This window comes from Platichthys flesus, chromosome 3 (assembly GCF_949316205.1).
Source record: "Platichthys flesus chromosome 3, fPlaFle2.1, whole genome shotgun sequence".
NCBI lineage: Eukaryota > Metazoa > Chordata > Actinopteri > Pleuronectiformes > Pleuronectidae > Platichthys > Platichthys flesus.
The window spans coordinates 15,931,052-15,955,489 of NC_084947.1; the positions used below are offsets into that span (position 1 = coordinate 15,931,052).

The 24,438-nt window shown below is 46.7% G+C and overlaps 2 protein-coding genes across 2 annotated transcripts in view; one reads left to right on the forward strand and one right to left on the reverse strand.

Annotated features, from left to right (window-relative positions):
• The window catches only part of slf1 (SMC5-SMC6 complex localization factor 1), a 31,404-nt gene extending 22,599 nt beyond the window's left edge, over positions 1–8,805 (forward strand). Inside the window, exon 18 of the mRNA XM_062382194.1 lies at positions 7,525–8,805. Coding sequence (XP_062238178.1) covers positions 7,525–8,021 — 497 coding nt within the window. The 3' untranslated portion in view covers positions 8,022–8,805. The remainder of the gene's footprint in view (positions 1–7,524) is intronic.
• A 178-nt stretch (positions 8,806–8,983) lies between these two features.
• mctp1a (multiple C2 domains, transmembrane 1a) overlaps positions 8,984–24,438 on the reverse strand; it is a 134,758-nt gene continuing 119,303 nt past the window's right edge. Inside the window, exons 19-22 of the mRNA XM_062383758.1 lie at positions 22,594–22,703; positions 21,884–21,993; positions 21,093–21,190; positions 8,984–13,028 (exon numbers count right to left, since the gene is read on the reverse strand). Coding sequence (XP_062239742.1) covers positions 12,957–13,028; positions 21,093–21,190; positions 21,884–21,993; positions 22,594–22,703 — 390 coding nt within the window. The 3' untranslated portion in view covers positions 8,984–12,956. The remainder of the gene's footprint in view (positions 13,029–21,092; positions 21,191–21,883; positions 21,994–22,593; positions 22,704–24,438) is intronic.

Consider the following 24,438-nt stretch of genomic DNA (forward strand, 5'->3'; position numbering starts at 1 on the left):
GTTTTGTGCATCTCTTGTATGCGCACCAAAAAGCAACACACCGACACACTCATGCTTGCTGCACAGCATTGGCCGGTCCCTGCAGATCTTAATGTGAACGAGTGTTTGTGGAGCAGAAAGATGTCATTTGCTCAGTGGCACAGGAAACGCACGATCCCCTCGGACCACTGTAGTCAGTCATGGTTTGTCTCTGTCTGTTTGTCTGTCTCTGTCATAGATCCACACACACACACACACACACACACACACACACACACACACACACACACACACACACGCACTCACAGGCACAGGTTGAGCTTTAGACACACTTGGGCCTCTTCACTGTCAACACGGTAAAGAAAGTTCATTCTGCTCCGCACTTATTTCCCTGTGGGTCTTGAACTGGAAACTGCGAGGAGGAGCTGAGCACTCGTACTATTAGAGGCGAGGCTGTGTTTGCAGCTCTCGGCTTCATTCGGGTGTGTTGATGTTTCAACTGCAGGTTTCTCCAGGCTGTATTTCAAGGACTTCCCTCGCTGGGAATTTTTCGACTAGATACTGCTTTTTTTTCTCTCTCTCCCTCTCTCTCTCTGTTCGCTCTTCCTGTCTATCTTGTGTGTTTTTTTCGCCATCCAGCCCCCAAACCTTTCTTTCTGCTGCCTTTCTCGGGCGGCTACAGTTGCTCCACACACATAAGAAGGGTAAACAGATAAACCACTGCTTGTTTGTGTCTGTGGTTTTGCATGTTAGCATCAGGGGATATCAAAGAAATAGGGATTTTGCCTTTTGTTTCCCTTGTTAAACAGCTACAGTGTTCAGTGAGCATGAAGGCCACCAGGAGTTTGCTTGAGTGAAAAAGTAAAGGGCAGAGGTGAAGGAACATTTAACTATGTCTATTTATTTTGTTTTCCTCTTTCACCTGCAATATTCAGCCTGAGTTTCTTCTCATATATTTATTTCTATGGACGACGTGACGATTGAGAGTAGTGAATTTGTAAGTGTTGAAAACATGCTGAAAGAAAGTAAGCCGAGTTTCAAGGTTCGGTTCGTTTCTTTTATTTGCTTCGGTGCTGATTGAAAAGAAAAACGACGGAGTTAAAGGCCAGAGAAGATTTTGTGTGGTTGGCCATGAAGATCATTCTCTGCACTCCAGCCCTGAACTGAAATCATCATATACTCCCCAAGTGCAAAATGATAGTACTCCACCCTCCCAACTGCAGGGAGGAATTCAATAGTACATTCTATTTTGTTTAAATATAGGAAATACAGGCAAGAGAAAAAGTAGCACTTATTCAAAATTAATTTACAAGAAGTCAACAATGGAATCAGCCGTGTTTGGTGTTTGAACTCTGGTGGAGTGGGTGACATTGTGCAGGAAAGGAGAAATTCAACAGCCCTTCGAGTGTGTCTGCTCGAGGAACACGTTCAATGACGAGCCGAACCCTGCAGCGTATGTGTGGAGTGTTGTACTTTTAATTGTTGCCGGGGTAAAAGGCCACCTCTGGCTCACCTCTAAATTAAGAATTCTAAAGAAAACAAAACGAGTTGGGAGCAGCCCAGCGACGGGGAATACTGAGCGCACCCGTATTCATTCTGTCAACGTAGATGACGTGAGTCTGAAGTCCTCGAGTCTAGCTCTGACTGCATGGTGTCAAATGTAAAAGCATCGGATTATACAGGGTCATAAAGTGACTATTGTCGATATAGAGGTTTGGAGATGTAATCAAAAATGACCTCAGTTATAATTTTACATTATGATTTCATATCACAATTAAGAAAGGGCTGTCGCTGTCTGTTGTTTGTGGAGAGACGGAGAGAGATAGAGAGAGAGAGAAAGGAGCGGATCAGAAAGAGGGTGAAGATGGAACTTTAAAACACAGTTACAAAGTGCTTTACAGAATAAAATCAGAGCACACGATTATGAAGACGCAGGCTAAACAACACACATACTACACATGCATAGCATTATTATTATTATTATTGTTAGCGTTTGAAGCACCACTGAGAAAACCTAACAGGGCCAGAACCAGCCACTGTAGACTATTAGCTCTCTCACTAAACTTACCCCTCTGTCATCTTTGTGCTCTGTCGTCTCCGCAGCTCTTCTCACCGCCCTCTGTGCCACGAAAAATAAAACGCAATAGATCAAATTTGTATTACGTCAGATATCGCTCCAGTCGTGTATGGTCTCTTATTGATATTCCCTTTCGTCCTTATACAGTTTTTTCTAAACTAAACGTCCAAATAGTAAAAGCTAAAAGTAGCTATATAAGGTTAATGGCATCATAGGAAACTGAGCAACAACAATACACGCATCCAAACTTGATAAACATCAGGCGCTGGACAGAAATATCGAAAATAAGAAGACGAGTAATGTGTGCGCCCCAGTTGATGATGAAGAGGGGCCTGTGTCCGAAACGTTTCCGATCATGGAGGCAAAATAAAAGAGTTCATGGGAGAATCAGGCGGACGTCTCCTGAGCGCAATGCTCATCAGAGTGCTGTATATCTGAAGTCCACTTACACAGGAGGTGGTGGAGTGGCGGGGGAGCACACAAAGCCATCAGTTGGTGTCCATGTCTTTACATCCCCCCCGTCCCCTCCCCTCCTAAAGGCTGTGATCCAGGTGCAATCTGTGCCTCACAGCCTGTGAAGACGGAGCTCACCTGCCACCGGGACGACACTTCTCCAGTTCGTTGGCTGTAATGACATCAGGTTTATTTAAGGGAGCTACAGCACTGATGCAACCTCCACCCGCTCCTCATCCATGTTTATTTTAGACACTGAATATCAAGGTGGAAATACATCACTGAGTGTTCAGACCCTGTTGCTAAAACAGAGAGAGATTTTTTTTTTTTTTGCACATTCACACGTCTGGCTGGTCTTTTCTGTCTGTCTCGCTCTCTCTCTCTCTCTCTCTCTCTCTCTCTCTCTCATGCATCTGATGCCTCTCCGCTGGCTGCTTTGGTGCTGCACTCGGTTGGCCTTGTTGTTTTTGCTGTGGTTTTCTAGTCGCTAGCGAGCGTCTCCCTGTGGATACGCGATGCCGTGCCCCTGGCTGCAGTTCACACACACTCACACTGCCTCTCGTTTCTCAGTCTGAGAGAGAGAGAGAGAGAGAGAGAGAGAGACGGGGAGGGAGGATGTTTACCATGCTGTGGAGCTGCCTGCTTCCCAGCTTGTCTGCCTCAGCCCCAGCCTGAGACCAGCGCGCGAGAGAGAGTGAGAGAAAGAGGGAGAGAGATAGGGGGAGGGAGCACTGCATCTTTCTTTCCCTCCCTCACTCCCTCCCTCCCTCCCTCCCTCTTTTTGCGCCAATTTTCCCTTCCTCCACTCTTGCTTTTATATTTCTTGTCTTCGCCTGCCCTCTAAAGGCCAAAGGGCTCTGCGCTCTGTATGTATATGTATGTGTATGTGAAAGTGTGTGTGTCTGTATGTCTGTGTGTGTGCGTGTGTGTGTGTGTGTGTGTGTGTGTGTGTGGCAGACTGCATCTGGCTGGTGCATCAGGCAGTGGCTTTTGCTCAGCATGTGAATTCTCTCCCTCTGCTGTGGCTTTAGAGCAGAGGGTTTTGCAGGGCATGTTCACACACAAACACACACACACACACACACACACACACACATAAAGGATGGTGTAATTACCCTGTGCTCTCATGTAATCCCCCAGGTGTTGTATTTATCTCCACTGCAGCATATCTGACACCCAGCGGCAATACCTGGATTCACTTCAGTCGCTGTCCCTGCACCAAAACCATCCCCCAGCCTCTAGTCTCATATCAGTGTGTGGCGCGTGTGCACGTGCGCGTGTGTGTGTATTACATTATAAACAGCTAGTGATGCTATTTTCATGTCTCATGTTAGAAATTGTGCGATTTAACAAAGCCCCTGACCGTTTGACGTCTGTGTTCTGTGCCGTTGAGCCGTGCGGTTGAACATTAGCGAGCGTCTTATATCCACTGATTCTCTCGTCCGGAGCCCAAACATGCACGTGAGCTCTGGACGGGGACGAGAGGGCATTCCTAGAAATGCAAAAACATATGCTGACGACTAATGGAAATGAGTCCGGCAGGTAGAAATGCAAATGTGACAACGCCACAAACCGACGTCTTCACAGTTAGCGCTCAGGCAGACAGATCTGCGATCAAACGCACACAGACGTACAGTCAGTCGTACAGGCTGTCAAGCAAGCCGAGCCCAGGGCCGTGCTGCGGGGGCCCTCTCTCCGCCCCACACCAGTGTCATCCCTCCGCTCGGAGCCCTGTCTGTCAGGCGGGTTTGACACAATGACGGCGAGGGGAAGGCTGGAAAACTGCACTTCTCCGTCTTGCTTTTTTTTTTCCTCCTTTCCCCTCGCGCTGATGAAGCAAACAGGACTGTGGAGGAGAGAAGTGACAAGTGTGTTAGACAGAAAGCACCGAACCCGAAAGCTGCTGTCCTTCTTTTCATGAAATTAGCGTTTCACTGTCCAGCTTTCAAAAGAGCAAGGATTGTGCGACAAGGAATCTCTTGTTTGATATAACAGTTGTGACTGTGAATCTGACTTGTAGTGCTTGTGTTACTTTGTGCTTAAATTATCCCTATTTCTGTTAAACTCATTTGCATATATTTGCTGCTGCAACAAGCTTTTTCCCACGAGAGGAGAAACATTGCAGGACTTTGATCTTATGTAACTGATGCATGGAATTGATGCATTGAAACAGAGACTGGTGTAAAGCAATTTGAGCAATATCTGGAACAAACACACACACACACACACTTCATGTATGTGTTTTTTCTGCTCACTTTTTATTTTCAATTAAGTGTTCTGGTTAGTTTTTTTCAGCTGTGCTGTGCAAGCTAAAGAAAGCACTGCCGTCATAACTCCTGATGAAAGGAAAAGAAAATACCCAGGGGTGGGAGAGTTAACCTTGTCCTCCCTTCTTCCTTTTTTCTTCACCTTTGGTAGAAAACACTCCGCAGAGCACTTGGGTTGGCGGTTCAGGCTTAAAGGCCCCTTGCAGAGCTTCATCCAAGGTCGGCCCTCTCTAAAGGAAGCCGTGGAACAGTATGTAAAAAAGAAAAAACGTAGAGAAAAAACAGCCTCAGTATAGAAAAGCCATTCCATCCTTTTTGTAACGCTCATCTGAAGTGACACACACGGATCAGTTGTTCAGCCGACACTCTTCTGCATGTGCTCTGTGGTTTTACAGTTGTGGGTTTTCTAAAAATAGAACGAAAACCCACATGGTGGTGGACCTGAACTTTTCTACCACGTGTCTTCACATGTTACTGCCACCCCTACTGGATGAGCGTAACAGCGAGGACAGCTTGTTATAGAAACCTGGTGATTATGACTTCCTGCGAACAGCCTCACACTCACTCTCTCACACACACAGACACACACCACATCGCTCTGTCTCCCTCCATTCTGCCGTCTTCCTTCTCTTGTGGCCACTTTGATCAAATCTGGGCTCTTACGTCCTTAACTGCTGCCCCCGACGCCTGACCCCTGCATTTGAAATTGTGCCGCTTATGTAAAAGTTTATGTAGATTAATGCCACAATTTATGCAGATTGAGTTTTTGCCACTCAGGCTTGGAGCACTAGAAGGTAGACGAGCGCTGACCTTCGCCGCTAACAGCTACGTGAGCTTTCGCCGATTATCTCATAACCCGCCGCACACGGTGTCGGCTCCGTGGCAGTCGGGCAACACGGAGAGCGATTCCAGAATTCACCAGGTTCAATTTGTAACTTTTTTTTTTTCCGAGGCCCAGTCAGAGTGGTTGATATCACGACACAAATACACGCACACAAGCGCGATTGTCCCTGCTGCAAAGCATCAGGCTTTCCTGCAGCCCCGGAGCGTCTGTCAAACAAAACCAACTGGCAGCAGTGGTATCAAGCAGCCTTTCAGCTGTCTGTGTGTCACCCGGCGCCTCCACAGAGCCATAAACTCGCTCACAAGTGGCGGCAGCGTTGCCGAGGTTGAACAGTCAAGTGCCATCAAGAGCAGTTTGCCATAGAGATGGGTCTATCTGAGAGCAAACAAAGGGCTCGCACTAAACTCGGCCCGCTCCGTGTAGGCTAAGTGCGCCCAGCCCCGTCTGACACTGGAAAACGGCTTCGAGTGGGAACAGACAAAGCAGAAGAATAGAGAGAGGAGAAGGTAGAAGTCACCATAATAACTCTGCTGGTTCCTTAAGAGGGGAAGGAAAACAAGGGGTTGAATGCAGCTGTGTCTGTAGTGACATGGGGCAAAAGGGCGAAGCCCAGGTTACTGGAGATGTTTCGAATGTATCTGGAGAATTAAAAGCTTAATTAACTGATCCTCATCGAGGCTGCAAGCTGTGACACTACTCATAGCATTGTAACAGGGATTTAGATTAATGTCCAACTATCTAGAAAGAGCAAACTTTTCAACGTAGCAATTGTCTCACGTTACACTCAAGGTCTCCTCAGTCCTTCCCAGCAGCTCCCTGTGTTAGTGATGACGCCGATGAGCTCGCTCACAGCGTTACATCAGAGCGCCGAGCCTCCATTAGGTCACTAGCCCTCTGCAGCTTTTACACAAACACAAACTGACCCGCCAGTCACACAGTTAAGACAAGGTGTCAGCTGAAGTTAGTGCTGAAGCGAGCTGAGAGCCCTGGCTGGCACTGAGGCCCCCTGGGAAAACAGCTGTTCACTTACACTTCGCTGCGAGTGTGTTCTGCGTTCTTCTCTGTGTGTGTGTGTGTGTGTGTGTGTGTGTGTGTGTGTGTGTGTGTGTGTGTGTGTGTGTGTCTGCTGCTGCCGTGTCCTGCCACTGACCCCCGTGCAGTGTCTTATTTAATACAGACACAGTCGCCCACACAGTAGCGTAGCTGCACGAGCCGTGTCGCAATGTTTTCACTGATTCTTCAGCTGCAATATTTCAGCTTCCGAAAACGACACGTGGCTGTTCCCCGAGTCGTTTTCAAGTTCACGCTCACTTTCCTACAAGCGCTCTCAGGCGATGCCACTTAGAACAGGAGCACAGCCCTGGTTGCTTTGAAACATCGGCACCTTAAGATGAGCTTTAAAGTAGAAAAATACTGAGGCTGACGCAAGTGGCCCTGCATGCACTTTTGTAGTTTGGGGTCTGGGAAAATATATTCAATGAGTCACAATATAAAAGATACTTTAAGTATCAGGTTGTGTTGGGTTTAGGGTTGTGTATCATTTTGTCCAATGCCGGTCGACAATAAGAGCAGCTTTTTAACTTAAAGTGTCTGTAAGTAAAATCTACAAATATAGACTTTTATATTTAATAGCTGTAAGGTTCAGGCCCTTGACTATTGGCCGCACATATGCTGCACGTCCGGGTGTTTGAATCCTTTCCAGTGCGGTGATGTCTATGTTGTTTGTAAGCAGGAAAACTATTTCAGTGCAAAGCTCAGGCCCCAGAATGAGGCACCTCATTGGGATGTAGGCGACGCCTTCAACTAGTACGTAGTAACCTGAGTTGTTTTAGATGTGTCTGTAATCAAAGCAAGTAGAGGTCATGTTATCTGATCCTCTGCCCCCCCCCCCCCCCCCCCCCCAGGCTCAGTTCTCATCCAGCAGACTGACGGAGATGGACGGACCGCGCTGGATCTGGTCTCTGGTACCAGTCAGAGGGAGGAGCTCCTTCACAGCGCCCAGGTTGGAGACCTGGCCCTGACGAACAAAGACACTGAGGTCTTGAACCTCCCCCTCCTGGAGGCCGGATCCTGCTTGCTGGCACACTTAATCTTCTCCTATCAGCAGGAGAGGGGCCTGCCGGGCCACATGCAACCCAGCGATAAGGCCCTCAGCCTGGGCTGCAGGCTGGTCAGGGCCCTGGACAGGCACTCCTTCCAAAAGGTGACTCTGGGCTGGACGGACCAGCGGGTGCTGAGGCTGGCGGAGGATGCAGAGACGCTGCTGGAGCTCAGCAGAGGCAGGTACCTGTGGCAAGTGTCTCCGGCTATTAAAGAATGTAAAGGACAGAACACACGGTTCCTGATGGAGATACTGGAGGATCTGAAGTCTCGGGCAGAAACGCTCGTCGCTGATCTCTGACACAAGCTCGATGGACAATACACACAAACAAGCCTTGAAGAACAAACTGATTGAAATGTTAACAGGGTGTCTGTGTCTTTGGTTAACTACCCGGTCACAAAACTCACTGATGCCTAACAGTGTCTACACTGGCCTTCGACTCTCTTCCCTCTCAGGTAAATGGGTCGGCGATTGATTGTGATTTTTGAAGTTAGTGGATGTTCATTTCTTCAGATACGGTTTTATACTCGATCGTCATGGTAACATGGTTTGGTTAAATCAGTCCACCTTGCTTTGGTTTTAAAATGTTGCATTCTGTGCAAATCTTTCTGAAATGGAATATGTAATTGTTGAATGTTTTGATATTGTTACTACCTCAAGTTACTACTTTCTACAGTTCCAGTATGTTTGAATATAAAGTTGTTTGTTAATAACTATTATTTATAACTAAATAAATTAAATTTGTTGATGGTTGCACTTCAATATTAAGGGTTTTTTAAACAGTTACAAAGGATTATATTAGTAATAGAGGAAAATGGCAACTGCAGCTTTATGGCACGGTCACACATATGCAAAGAAAATATTGGGGGGGGTTTGCTTCACCACAGGAAGCAAATGTTTTATTTGTCCCCTCGCTCTGATGAGAAGTGAGCAGGAAGCGAAGGTTGGCCACAGCTACACGTGTGACCAGTCCGTGACTCTGAAAGCTGCCCAGTCAGACGGAGTGGGCTTCGTGTGGAAGCGTCTTTGGAAAACTAAAAAAAAGTTGTCCTGGTTTGAGATACTTCAGACTCTGATGTGGACTAATGGTCTCCGCCTCACAGACAGTGGTGAGAAACGAGCCACTTCCTGAAACTGAACGAAGGGAGGGGAGCAAGGGAGGTGAGGACTGAGGAGTCGGGGGGGGGGATCTGTAGCCGAAACTGTCATGGTGGTTGGTGACCTAGGCCGAGATAAACACATTAACATGATTCCAGTCACAATGAAGTTGATAAAAAATATTTAATCTCATATTTGATTTTTCCTTTTCTTTTCAAAATAAGCAACACACATCAGATGCATATCATTTTTTCAAACCAGAAATATACAGATTTTCTTTTCGCCGTTCCTGACCTCCCCCTCGTCTCAGCTCCCGCCACGTTCCCGCCCTGAAGTGTCATTGGTCAGAACTGAGCACATGAAAATGATGTCACAGGCAGGCAACATTGCAGGCAGAAGAAACAAAAAACAAGACAGACCTTAGAAAATATTGCAGGCGTACACCTACTTTACAACATCACCAGACCATTCACAGGCATACTGTATAAAATACAACCATAAAATAATAAGGACTAAAAATAGTCTCATTTTCAACCTGGTGCAAATAAAAGTGCTTTTTTTTTCCCTTTGCATCTGTCAGTCTGAAACATTCCTTGATATCATTTATTTTCTCTTCAACATATGAAATAAAAAAAACACTTTGGCTTGGTTGCAAACAGCCAAAACCAAATCATAAATAAACACACCAAAGTATTTGGATGCAATACCACACAACAGACGCCACAATTTGCTGTAAAATAACCGCACACCGTAGTAGACACACACATATCAGGTATTCAGACGGTCCCTTCCGGCATTATGAAAAGCCATCCTTCACCAAGCAAAGAGTGTGTTTGTTGAGGAGGCTGTAATCAGTCTGCGACGCTCGCTCACGGGGGGGGGGGGGGGGACGGTCTGTTACTGTCTTTCAAGTGGATTCCTCAAAACAACAAAACAAAATCAATGGCCCTCTGGAGTGACAGATCCCGCGCCCGTTGGTATTTAAGCATGGAGATGGATGGGTGGAGCGGGAGGGGGGGGGGGGGCGAGCGGGAGAGGTGACGGCAGGCAGACAGGCAGGGCGAGAGGATGACAAAATGGCAGTGGAGAGCTCCAGTCGCTGCTAAGGGGCTTCAGGGTGATAAAGATAGACGGGGAGGCAGACGAGCGCACAGACAAAAGGGGGTAAGAAGGGAACAGAGAGACGTGCGGAGGCGGGTGGGGGGGGCTGGGATCGGTGGGATGAGAGGAGACCTCCTCAAATGTAGCCTGAGCTGTGATCTTTCAACAGATGCTCGACGAGAAGCCCAGGAGACCGTCCCTTCAGACAGGGTCGCAACCCCCGCTCACTGACGAATGAGGGAACCGCAGAGAGCAAACGGAGAGAGGGGCATGATGGGAAAAAAAGATCTAAAATAGCATAAAACACACACACACACGCGCACACACACATATCCCTCCATTCCTGACATCTCAGGCCTAAGTCCCCTCAGAGCCTCGTCTTGTCACACAGCGACTTGCTGCTCATCTAGCTGACGGCCCTCTGCACCAGAACACCAAATAACAGCTGGCACTTCTACTGCATACTCACACACACACACACACAGACACACAAACACAGACTGAATCTAAGCATCAGTCTACAGCTGGAGGGTAGATACAATTGCAACACATTCCGACGCTGAGAAAAAGCAACATGTCTTTGATTGCATAAACGTGTATACGCAAACTCTCGCACAGTTCACACACACACGCCGGTGTCTCTGGGAAGGCGGATCAAAGTTGAGCTGTGGGCACAGGAGGTGGGGCAGATGGAGAGGGCAGCCAGCCTGGGGCACAGCATCACAGAGAGCGTGTGTGTGTGTGTGTGTGTGTGTGTGTGTGTGTGTTTGTGTGTGTGTGTGTGTGAGAGAGTGTGTACTCAAATGGGATGTTGTTTTCATCTGCAAGCAAGTAGGTGCGGTATCTGCAGGCGAGCAGTTTATTCACGTGAGAGGTTTGTGTGCTTGTGCGAGTGCGAAAGCTGTTGTGTGTGGTTGCCGAGGCGTGCGATTCCCACACATGCACACACATGTACACACGAGACATGAGAGGAAAGGGGACCAGCCTTTCAAACCAGATTAGGGCTGCGGCTGCCTGAAGGCCTGCCTGCCTGGCGACACTCTGCATGGACTGGGTGACATCTATATTAACACCAGTTAGGCAGCAGAAGGCCGGGTCTGCTGCTCCTCCTGTCAGACAGAGAGCGTGGAGCCCGGACTGACTGACGGACGGAGGTTGTGACATGTTTTTCGGGGGTTAAGCACGGCTAAGTTGTCTGGACATTTACCACTGATTAGAGTTCAGGGCATATCAGCAACTGTCTAATACTTGAAAGTGTTTGGGTACGATTAAATAGTGATTATATTATCACAATCTATTTTAAAATAGAAATACAGACTCTCTGTATTCAAAACTGATATCACTATCCAGTGTGCTTTGACTTTTTCTTGTATCATTAATGTCTTTAAAGTGGGAATCTTTAGTAGATATGTGCACCATAATCGGACCGGCCATTGGGAATATTTGGATAACAACCTCATCAGCTGAGGTTCTGTTGATCCTTAAAAAAATCCATAAAGGCTTTAATGGTTCTCTCAATGTACCCGTCATCTGAAGTGTGCAGGTTGTGTGTGTGTGTGTGTGTGTGTGTTCCTAGTCGGGGCTCACTGGCCACTTGCAAAGTACCAACCCTCACATTACGCTGAGCAGGCTTGAGTCAGCGGGACGGGGAGGATGTGGTGATGTCATAAGTGGAGGATGAGCAGCGAGGGGTCATGGACATGGAGGAAGAGGGGAGGCAGAGCGAGCAGCAGCATAAAGAGCTCAGTGTTCGGAAATAAGATGATCTCAATTCAGGAGCCGCATCCTTCAGAGGCGATGGCGTCACAGCGATGTGACGAGACCGGAGAAACTAAGGCTCCGGGGCAGACCTATCCCAGGATTCAAGACATCCAACACTTGGTTCGCATTACGCTTCATCTCAACTTTAAAACGTTCTTGTCTTATTCTGGTTCGGCCTTCAACCAGGTCTATGCACCCCTCAGAGACCGTGTACCCCCTAGGGATACAGCCCCTGAACCGAGACACGGATTTAGAGGAAGGCTGAGGGCGCCATCACAAGCTCAGAGTCGACTCGCAGTAACTTCTTCATCCTCTCACGTTCGACTGAGGGCCGACTGGAAGATGCAGTGACTCACTATCACGCTAGCTGCTTAGAATGCTAACCTCTGTATATACATGTATTTCTTCAACACATAAACGTCTTTAAACAAAAAATAACCACATATTACGAATTTGAAAAAGAAAAAAAATCGTTTGGCCATTGCTCAACACAGAGAGATACCAGCATGAGCCGTCAGCTTATCGGTGCAGCTGTGTGTTTGTGTAGAAGGACATATCTGGAGGCTACCGCCATAATTGCTAATCAACTTGGCTGGCTGAGTTAAGTGCACGCAATCCAAATTACTGCCAGTGAACATAATATCATTAGCACGTCCAAGAGGGGCAGAAAACAAAAGATACTTCAGTACAAAAACAATTAGAAAATATAAACATATTACCAGAGTCATTTTAATAAATACAGCGTGAGAGAAAAATAAATGAAAGTCCTTCGCAGAGTGACGATGCAGAGTACTGTTATAAGGCTTGTCTTTTTGATAAACTTGGACGCTCTGAATATGTCTTTGGAAAGGTGAGTATAAATGTTGAAACTCATTGTACTCATTGTTTGACACTTGTGGCAGGAGAATAGATAGAGTTCACCGCGCTGTCAGGGTGATGGAGAGAGGAGAACGAGGAGCGCGGCTCACACGGCTGATAAAAAGATCATTCCAGCCATCGTTCCCGCTCGCCTTTAAAATCAATCAAAAGCATAATGGTGATAACAAGTCAACGGGGTGTCTCGTCTTGTTTTATACAAAAATTACACATCGAGAAACTGCACTGTACATGGTGAGTAATTACGGGCAGAAAAATGGGTTAGGAGAAGAAAATGGGAGATAAGAAAAAGAGGAGGGGAGCGCGTCCAGAGCCGCCTTCCTCTGCTCCTCGGCGTCCGGTCATAGACAGAGAGAAGAAAAGTGGAGGAGAGACGAGTCGGTGGGCGGAAACAGTCATCTACCCGGGGTTGTTTTTCTTCCTTTTATTTGGACTGGGACTGGGATCCAGTTTCAGCTCTCGGTACTGCACCTGTTAAAACACACACGGAAGCACGCACACACACACACACACACACACAAACACACACCACCCGGTCAGGTGGAAAGAGCAAAGGATGCTTGAATAGCACAGAAACCCTCCAGAGGCTCTCTGAGTCCAGCTGTGTGGAACAGTGGCCTGGGGGAAGGGATTACACACTGATTACAACACACACAGACACACACCAGCACACATATACACTCACATGCACGCACACACAATCCATGTACACTGTTCAAAGCCCCGACGCACAAAAATACACGTAGACACACATACTTCCACAGATGTGGAACAGTGGCCTACGGGAAGGGATCTCACAAACAAACAGAGACTGGGGCAAGGGCTCATGGGAAAGCTTGGAGAGACAACAGAGTCATCTCAGCATGGCGAGATGGTGAGGAGGGAAGGGGCAGAGGAATGGGAAGGAGAGAGAAGGTAGAACAAGAAAACACTGCTGAAAACCAACGACTGTGCTTTGCTACTAGTTGCAGTTAGATTAATATATTAGTGATTGAGTGAAGCTGGATACAAACTGTGCTGTGTAACTAGGCACTATGTCATAAACTCTCTTTCTAAGCTGTTTAATAAAGAACTGATAATAAATGTCGGGCCGAAAGACTTTGCAAACTCCCGGCCAGAGAGGTTAACAAACATGCAAATTGGAGATGTACACTGTGTTTGCATCATTCATGGAACAAAAACTAAAAATATGAGCGAGAACAATTTCTTTTTCGTCATTCTCTCGCCACTCAGAAGCGATTGAAGTGCAGTTAGCTGTCAGAGAGCAGACCGGTCTTAATAGACTAATAAGAACGAGGAAGGCTCCCCCTGAGACAATATAAAACCATGCTGCACCTGATGAGTTAAACACATTTTTAAAAGAAAAAACAAATGTCTTTATAGCCTTATGTTATATTATGTTATTTAACAGTTTTTTTACACTCAGTGATTCTGTGTGTGTGCCTCTATCTGTAGCCCTACTTGACCTTAAAACGTTTTTTTTTTTTTCATTTTGGAATACTGAGCTGTTTCCCCTTGTGGCTATCGTCTCTGTATTAATCTAAGATATCCAGCTTCTAGCTGTTGCTTTAGAATTAACTGACACATGGTATCAATCTTCTCATCTATCATGAGGCAATATGAGTGACTTCCCATAAATGTCAGAACTATTTCTTAAAACAGATATGTTATTGGCATGTTGCAATCATTTCAGAAAAGTTTCAGCATGAGTCATGCTGCCTTGCGCGCCTGTTACACTCACTTTTTGTGTTTGTGTTCACACGTATCTAAGCAATGTGTACTTAGAGTTGTCGACTGCTTGAGTCCAGAGTGAACAAATCTATGATGTATAGATATGATAATATTCCATAAGCGTCAGTGGCCTGGATCGTCAGGGGATGGGCTGGGATTTGTTGCTCTCCTTTTAATTGTATATTTTATTGTGTGTGTGTGTGTGTGTGTGTGTGTGTGTGTGTGTGTGTGTGTGTGTGTGTGTGTGTTTGTATTGTCACATTTCTTTCTATAAAAGGAAAAAAACTGATCATCATCCTCACTGAGGGAACGTCACCTTTTCCTCCCAGAGGAAACCGACTCCCACTTGACGTGATGTTTTGCGGAGATGGCGAGCAGAGTTTAGAAAGAAAGTGAGGGACAGTCAGATGCAACAGCATCACAGTGGCTGAGCTTCAACAACCAGGGACTGTCATCCTGGCAGTGTCTCGCTCTCAGATGTACACACACATGAACGCACGCACAAATACAGTCGCTAGCCTAGACAGATTCAAGACACTGACAAGCACTAGCCACTGAATCAGAATACTAATAGAGAAAAAAAAAGACTTTAACAGTCACAGCACCAAAGAGCAAGTATCGTCTGTGGGATCCCTCCCAGGCTTGTGTACTGTGGGCTAGTCTGCCTGTCTGACTGACTGACATCCTCTCTGATTCTCCAGGCAGACAACAAACTGACGTCAACATGGTTCCTCTGTTCTGTCTCGTGGTGGGTCTGTCTGCCGTGGACGGGAACAGTGGCGTCTCGCAGTGCTGGCTGGAAAAGAGCCTTTATCATCCAACTTCTACTGGTTCCCACTGTCGCTTCAGTGATGACTTCCAGTACAGTCTGCCTGCAGTGTACAAACCTGAGATGCTAAGAAAACACGTCTGTGTGTGTGTTTGTGTGTGTGTGTGTGTTTGTGTGTGTATGTATGTGTTTTCCAGGTATTACTCATGTTATGGGGACCTAATCTGTTTACAGTTACATTATGAGAGCTGGTTTTCCGAATGGGGACAACAAACTACAACATGTTTTAACTTGACCAGGGCTTTACCCTGAAAATACAGCAGGCTACATAGAAAGCGCTGGGAAAAGGAAGCTAACATAGTAAGTGTGGCTTCAACTACGGCAAATCCACTTCCACAAATACATTTTATGTTGGAAGAATATGGAAATGCTGCCTTCAGTGGAATCCCCCCCACCATTAAAGTCTTTACCTATAAACTCAACTCGCATTCTGGAGAAAATCACATTTACCTTTCTGACTCAAAAGGAGGACAAATACTGGGAAAAATGGGACGACTACAATCATAATACTGTATGTTTGAATGTCTGCACATTGTGTACTGTGCCTGTGTCTACTAAACTCATCTACGCTGCTTTATTTATTGTAATGTCCCAGCCCTCATTGTTCCATGTTTTTATGAAACAGGTTAGGATAGGACAACGGCTGGAGTTAGGCACATTGTAATTATGGTTAAGATCTTGGAAAAATCTATGTGAGTATTGTGTAGGTGCGTGTAGTCATGTACACATTAACATCCACTATGCCTACTACATCACGCAAATAGACAACTGTTAGTCACCCTTGTATCCATAAATGTCATAAAAGTGCATCACACACTCACACACACACACACACACACACCCACACGTACACACAAACACAGGTGTATTTCCGCTCCTCGGTCTCACAGTGCTGGTCACCAATGTCCCGTTAAGGTGCTTACAGGGTGGTTAGGCCAGCATGTGTTGCTCTCTACACCTCACTGGGCAGACACACTGAACTGATTCCTCACTGTCCACAGGGCGAACTAACGTCCCACCAAACAGCTGTGCAAATACAACCGGTTTGTCGGCTACAGTGAGAGGGTGGAGACCAGAGGAGGGTCTGAGAGGCGACAAGGAAGCGCTCCAGGTGGAGAAAACAAGGGAGGACAGGAGGGATGGGAGGCAAAGACAGAAGGAAGGGACAGAAACACGGGGGAAGATGGAGGGAGCGAGGGCAGAGAGCGGGAGAAACTAACAATGGAAACAGGAGAGAAAATATTGAGAGAGTGAGGAAGAGGAGTCCGGGTGAGACGGAGGGAGATCTGTGGACGTCCGGGTGATGACAGATGACTTTTCTCATGTGGGTGTGGATCCTTTTATAGACCTGCCAACTAAAGCAGACAACAGAACAAAACCCAGGGGACAGAGAGGGGTTTATATGGCCCCATCTGTGTGTGGGAATGTGTGTGTTGTGTGTGTGTGTGTGTGTGTGTGTGTGTGCAGTGGTACTTTCGTTAAGGGACCATGACAGTCCTGGCAGAGTGCCCACATTGACTGCGATCAATGACAGTGGTGCATTCATGGATGAAAATGTGAGTGAACGGTTGAATGATTTAATTCACTCATGAGTAAAGGAGTAACAGCACGTCTGAATGCAGCGCACTAACAGGAACACACTGCACATTTGTTAATATCAAATCATTTCAAATTTGAAAATACACAGGATTCCGCCTTCACGTTCAATCTTTGACACTCAATGTTTTGCTACAGGCTTCAAACAAGCTGCCGCGGTTCCAAAAGTAGGACAGGTGTGGTGTGGGATCACTGGCTGTTTGTGGTCCCATTATATGGCCAAACGCCCACAGCAGCAAAAAGGAATACGGCAATTTAACTCTGCACGTTGACATTCCTGTCCAAACAAAAGTCTTTGTCGGTGAAGACACACAAAGAAAAGTTTGCATGTCAGTGGGAAATGTGTTTTTTGTTTCTCGTGAAGAGGAGTGAAGGGGATCGACAAAAAGAAAGAGTGCAGGGAGAAAAAAAAATAGCAATATCTCAATCAAATGGAAGTTTCTCTGTGAAGAGCTGCCAGCCGGGAGATATGGGGCGTCTGCGTCACAGGTTCGGTTCCACCTGCCAGGTGACAGGCCTGCCTGATGCTGTACCCTTGGCTCACCTCACCCACTAACAAACACACAAACACAAGCACACAGGCAGGCAACAGCCCGACGCAGACAACAAGAGCTAGTTAAAGTCAAAAAAACAGAGGGAAAGGCAGAGGAGGCGAGGAGAAAGTGGGATGTTAGCAAAATAAAAGAAACTGGAATTGGGTGAGAGTAAAAAGTGAGGGGATGTGGCGAGCACGTAAGCAATTTGGGTACATGAACGGGGGGGGGGGGGGGGCTTAAAGGGAACAGCGACGGGAGCGGCAGTGGGTAAAGACCCGGCGTCTCTCAAAGGCTGCTCCACCCGCGCTCCTCTCCTCTCGCTATCCCAAATGTTGACAGTACTAGTGCAGAAACCGGCTTTCAAGTGCGCTCTGCTGTGGGGGGGGGGGGGGGGGGGGGCGTGTACCATGCATCGCGCTTCGTTTAACAGCGTTACCCACAAAGCATCCCGGGACCTACTCCTCTCCGCCGCTCGCATTCTCTCTCTCTCTCCCCCGGCACACGCATTGAACCTTTGACAGTGTTTTGATGATGCTGGTGTGGGCAGACACGCAGAGTGAAACCAAGGTGGGTGACAGTGAGTACAGAAAAAGGCAAATAGGCGAGCAAGTGAATGAAGTCAAGAGCGGGGCTAGGTTTTAATGATACTGAGCGGAAAACTCAGCACTTTTTTTGCGAAGCCTAACGGAGCATAAGGGTTATTAACTGTTTCCAAGGAAAGCCTTTTGTGTACAGTTCAGACATTCGCAGATCGGAGGATTCAGCACTAATGTCTACTGTTGGGAAAGAAGAGGCACGTCAAGGTGACATAAGCCAGTGAGCAACAAAAATTACAAAGTACGGAAAGTTTTGCCTGTTAGCTGCTGTGGCACGACACACACACTGAAGAGTGACTAATTGGCCACTTGCGGTGAATTGTTTAAATTTGTCACAAAAGTGGGGAAGGACAAAGCAGAGGAGAGAGAGACAGAGAGAGAGAGAGAGAGACCTCTGGTAGACGTGAGTGATGGCATCTGGCAGCGTTTCAACCTTTAACTCTCCCGTCTTTGAACCGTGTGTGTCCGGCGAGGTTTCATCCTCAACATAAATGTTGTCTAAAAATATTAACCCCACTCCCCGCTGTTCATTAGGCACTAGATTGGAATTCATGCTTATTTTTGTACCGAGGGCTTGATCGGGCTTCTTTACACCAATCATAAAGGGCCACTTGGCATGCTAATTGCCTTGGCCCTATTCATGCACTCCGTAGCTCACATGGCTAATGGCGTCGTAAAACATACTATTGCGCTGACACCTCCCAAACGCCAAGTAGGGAACACTTAGCAATATAAAGGTGCTCAGCTTGGCCTCGTTTTAGAGGACATGAAGGATTTCTTGATAATGGCCATAAAGATAGCGTACACTGGTCAAAGATCCAAACCAGATACGACAAACTGTTAAGAGGGACAGTGGCTCTTTCGGCAACCGTCCCCTACACACACCATGTCCGCTCTTAACATTGCTGCTCACAGAGGGACACAATGATTTAGACGAACCGCTCGGATGGTAAAAAGGTTGCTCTGCTTGTTGCAGCTTCGAAGCATCACCCGGGATTGGGTTTTTTTTAAAGGGTGTTTGACAAGTTATCGGCTCTGTGTCAGGTATTTAAAAACCTTGATTTAATTAAAGTAAATCAAAGTAACCTTCTGCTAAAAGCATGATCAAGGAGAAATGAATGTTACTGCTCCTAAATCCAAAGTTTCTCGTATGTACTTGAATATAATAAACAGCAATGGATGACGAAAACAGGGGCTGAAGGCTGTTCCACAGTCTCTGCGTTGCTGTGCGTCTATATACATTATGATGGACTGTGGGCCAGAATGGTTGCCCTTTGTATATAAAGTCATTAGAGCCTCATCAGTCCTGGCTGCACTGAAGCACCTCCAAATGATGCGGAACGGTACCCTGAAATACCCCCAACCTGCCTCACATGCAGTATTGCTGGGAGAGCATTAGTGTGTGTGTCTGTGTGCTAATGTATGTTTCTTGGGTCACACCGGGGCCCTGAAATAGCACTTCATTAGTCATCCAGGGTGTCAGGCATAGTAGGCCCCTGCACCAATGCCAGTGGGTGCCACCGACACGTGCCCCTGAGGGGACGCTCCATTTGGACTCCAACACCTCTCTGCATCGCTGAAAAGCCTCAGGGGCTTAATCCCCGCAGACAGCTATGACCTGGCAAGGCAGGGGCAGGCGTGGAGTTGAACCCACCTCCGGAGGCAGCGGCGGGACGCATCGGAGATCAGAACGTTCTGGTCTGTTTTTAGACCAACGACTACAGAAAAGGGGGGGGGGGGGGGGGGGGGAACTAACCTTACAAGATTCAATGAGAAAGAGATCAGTACACGTACTTTATGAGCTGACTAAGCTGTGAATCTAAATTTCAATGACATTCTTTTATTGATGCTAATATAACTACCCTGCCTTAAATAATCAGACTAGACCAACATTAAATCAACTCTACTTGTGCTTTCTGTCCCCATTCCTGCTTCCATTTCTCCATTTCCATCTTCCCTCACAAATATCTATTCTTACCCCTCTCCTCCGTCCATCACCCACATGACTCAGTAAGTCTCCAAACTGTCAGTGAAACCTGGCAACAATTACCGTTCCACCAGCTGCAGCAATAACTGTAACAGTAGCACTTAAAGTCTTACTTATACAGTAGGCACAACTCCAGCAGCATGGGCACCAGACCAGAGCAGCATGTCGGCCCCCACCTTCCCCAGCCAGCAGGCCCTCATTAGGGGCCTTGTAAAGTCGCCGTACCTGCCGGGCCTGGGCCTCCTCGCCGGTCCGCTCCTCCAGGCTCCAGGTGTGTAAGGTGGCTGCACTTTACCAGAGGGGACAGCTTGAGCTCATTTAAGCCGATCACTACCTGCCCTGTGCGTACTGCTGCTGCAGCCCCCAGTAAACTCTGAAAGTGTAAAACTGCACGGGGGCAGAAAAGGGGGAGAACACAACGGGCTGGCAGGGGTGTGTAGAGGAGCAAGGATTATGACCCTGTAAAGATGAAAGAAGTCGCAGGCAACAAGCGATCAAAGAGGAAGTGTGTTAGCACTGATGTGGCAGGGGATTGGTCTGATGTGGCCCCGGGTCGTTCGGCCTCAGCCGGAGTGTGTGTGCATGTGCGTGTGTACTGAACCCTGCACAGCAGGGCTTAACGGCCACAGCGGACACCATCGGTGCTGGATAACACAACGGCGTTCACAAGCTGCCGCTTAATTGCAGTTTAAACTGCACTTTGTCCTGAGCAGCACAGCACGTTACATTACACACACACACAAATATATTTTACCTAGCAAAGCATCTGTCGTCTTCAGCCACAGAGTTAATCTGATCTCACGGTTAATGTAGAAGCAAAACCGCATGGAGCTGGTTAACTGTTGGTTTACACTCCGTTCAAATTACTAGCATAGCTGGGAAATAACAGCCAACGGTAATTGTGTGCGAGTGTATGGAGTCAATCAACCTGGTTATACGCCGGCCACTAAACTCACTTAACCCTGTTATATTACACAGCTCCAGCTTTGTATGTGGAAATTGAATTGGACGTGGAGGTCATTAAAAGCAAAACACAGGAATGACTTTGAATTAATTTGATTAGAAGTGTGTGTGGCTCAACCAAAGGATAGACATTGACAAATAAAAGAGTGAGGAGCCAGCGGCTGAGAGGAGGAAAAAGAACAGACGGAGACAGAGGGGATGATAAAAGGAGCCCCTGAACCCTTGCCCATGTGTGGATCCGACAGACGTGTTTGTCAAAAAGATAAGTTGAAAGATGAAAGTGGACAGTTCACCCACCACTTGTACATCTGAGGGCATTCGGGACAGAAAGTCCAGCAGCTCGTTGTTGTCAATGGTGTAAGGGTCTCGCAGCTTCTTGGTGAATTTGTTCACCCCTGCAGAGAGAAAAACAGAGGGTGGACATCAGCACGACCTGTGTGTCAGACAAGTTATTTAAACCCTCGTGATTGTTGTTGACGCTGGAGCACAACAAAGGAAATTGCCTCGCAAAGCCACTAATTCATCCGTCTACCTACTAAAACCACAAATGTCGGTCTCTGTTTGTCTGTGGTTTACGCATATCTGTTCATCTTATCGGCTTCACATTTGACGTGTGTATTTTTTACGGCCCGAGGAATGTGTTGCTATTTGCGCATATGATTCATTCAGTATTAACTAAATTAATTACAAAGCCAGTCTGTTGTTCTCCGAGCAATATTCATATCATCACTTCCTCTTTAGTAATTTATCTTGTTTTGCTGCTTTATATCAATATGAACTACAAAGCTTTTCATTTGTTTCTGATTGTGTCGGTTGCTCTACAAACCTCTAAAATAACCGACATGTGTCATAAGATGTCAAATCTTCTTTGCAGAAAAACCAGAGAGGGTGAACACATATTTTTTTCAACTTCACTCTGCAACATGGAGTTTAAATAAAAGATTTTGCACACACACTATAAAAAGTGAAGAGGAAATATTGTAGAACTGTTTGAGGAGGACTAATGACCGGGAATACATCTGAATCCAGATCATTAACACAGACCTTCACCTTTTATCTTCATTGTGCATATGTAGACATTTGCTCACCCCAGGCCAACACGATGTATCGTAGAGGGATGAAGTAGACGATGGTGGTGGCCAATCCGAGAGCCACAATGGCCAGCCAGCTTAAGAAAGGCACAGTCCAGTTAAATGTGCTGCGAAGAGAGAGAGAGAGAGAGAGAGAGAGAGGTGGGAAATGGGCCTGTTAAAATTAGGAGACATGGAAAATACCAGTCCGGCCAAACATGCTGATAAAGAATGTCAACAGGAGGAATAGAAGGTATTTTAATACTTCTGTACTACAACTTCTTCACACTTCTTAGAGGTCGGCATGGCAGAGTCAAAACGTGATGGGAGTCAGACCCAATGTTATTCTTAGCTTCTAATCAGTTAGCTAATCTCAGTTTAAGAACACATGTGCCAAAGGTTTCAGTTTGATTACAAATTTAAAAAGAGGAACACCTGGGCTCTAATCCAGTGCCCAGTCTCCGGCTTTCTCTATATAAAATTCAGGGCACCTGCAGGAGAGTACAGTGAGTAAAGGGGCTTGTGTGTGTATGCATGTGCATTGATGTGATTTTCAGTTGAGAGGTCACGCAGGGTTAAGTGAGATGTGACTGACGAAGACAGACTGGCTGCCTTTGTGTCTCAGATTGGCAAGAGGAAGCGGGACATCCTGGCACTGCGGAAAAAAACACCAAAACACTGGGCCGTGCGGAGCAGGCCGGGTGCCGAGGAGCAGGCTTACGACTCACTTCTTTATCCTCTCGCCATAGGAGGCCACTTCATCCAGCGCATTCTGCACGCTGATGCACACGTCCTGAATGGCATAAATCTTGTTCATGAAGCCCTTTCTCTCCGAGTCCTGCGAGAGGACAGATAGAGATGTAGGCGAGGGAGAAAGAAAGCAAGGGTGAGGTTGGAAGAGATTGGGCGAGACAGAGGAGAGACGGGACGAGAGAGACAGAGGGGTGAGGAGACAGAGGCAAGCGAAAACAATACATTTTAAAGATTTGCAGTGAGGAGCCAAATCAACGGATATCCTGCATGAACTGACAGAGCGCTTTCATTCCAGGCAGTAATAGAGATATAAAGTCGGCAGAACAAATCAAAATGTTTTCCTCCTCACTAAAGCTCACACAGGAAAAATTTGAATATCTGAATAGAGAGACAGAATTAAACTGAAAGCCGAATGGATACATCAATCTTCCTCTCTTTCTCTCTCCCTCTCTCTGCTGCTGCCAAGACAGCCAGGAAGACCGGGCAGAGCCCTCTTTTGTTCGACTGGCTGGCACACTGTGATGATGTCACCAGCCGTGACACCATTGTCATCCTTATTAACGCCATCAGTCACCATGAAGAGCTCCTCCTTTGCAACTTTTGGTAGTTGAGCTGCGTGTGAACCGAGGGCAGAAACCACAAACCAGGCAGGCAACCTAAAATGTGCTCCAACCCACAACCCCCCCACCTACTGAGACAAAGTTAAACATTTTGAAGAAGTCATGCAACAAGCTGCCTGCTGACTGACTGACTGACTGACTGACTGACTGACTGACTGACTGACTGACTGACTGACTGACTGACTGACTGACAGGCAGGGACAGGATGGATGTGGACAGAATGAGGTTACGGAGAGTGATCGAGAGCCGGTGGCTGAGTCGGGACATCAACATACAGACCGGCTGTGGTGCCTGGATGTGATTGGTGGGCATGCTGGGGAGACAGAAGCAGGACATGACCAGAAGAGGAGGAATATCTTATTACAATCAGAGGAAGGTTTAAGAGATTAGGACGTCCATTGGTGCGTTCATATGTGGTCAGCTTGCAGTATGGTGAAAGTAAGGGGAATAACAGCAAAAGGCTTTACTTATAAGATCATCGTGTTCCAGAGGGTAACCTGCCAGCAACTCTCAATCAATCAATCAAACTTTATTGGTGTAGCAGCTTTCATTGAGGTTAGTGCAGTTCTAAATGCTTCACAACTGCCTGATGAGGCACAAAACAAATACAAATGCTGACATTGGCACACCACAAATATTTTGAAGGCAAAAATATCATTGTCGTCTACATGTAGTACATAGTGATGATTTGTAATTTTGGCAGGTGATGAAGCGATGTGCCCTTTTTCCTCCATTGTTGAAAAGATTTAGTAGAAGATTAAGGATGAAGGATAAGACCAGATAATATTCATGATTTTTTACACAGCCGTCTGAATAACGTAACTCAATATAAATCAACAAGGATGACGAAAGAAACCAAAACAGTAACAAATACGTTATTGTTATGAAAGGTTATGGTTCAATCTTCCATGGCCACCGAATACAATATTTCTCCTCTGTTAGAGAACCATCATGTATAGTAGTGGCTGTGTTATTGATGAAGATGGATGGACATTAGAAGTAAAACTTGGACTAATCCTGATCATTATACCCAAGGAGGACAGTAAAGCAATCAAAGACATCAAACCTCCAAGACCCCAGAGGCCTTTACCACATTTAGCTCCATGCGGCCCCCCGACCTCACCACAATCCTCCCACTGAGACCCAGCACTCCCACCCACCGCCCGGCTGCCCCCAAACCCACCCTCTTCTTCTTGCTCG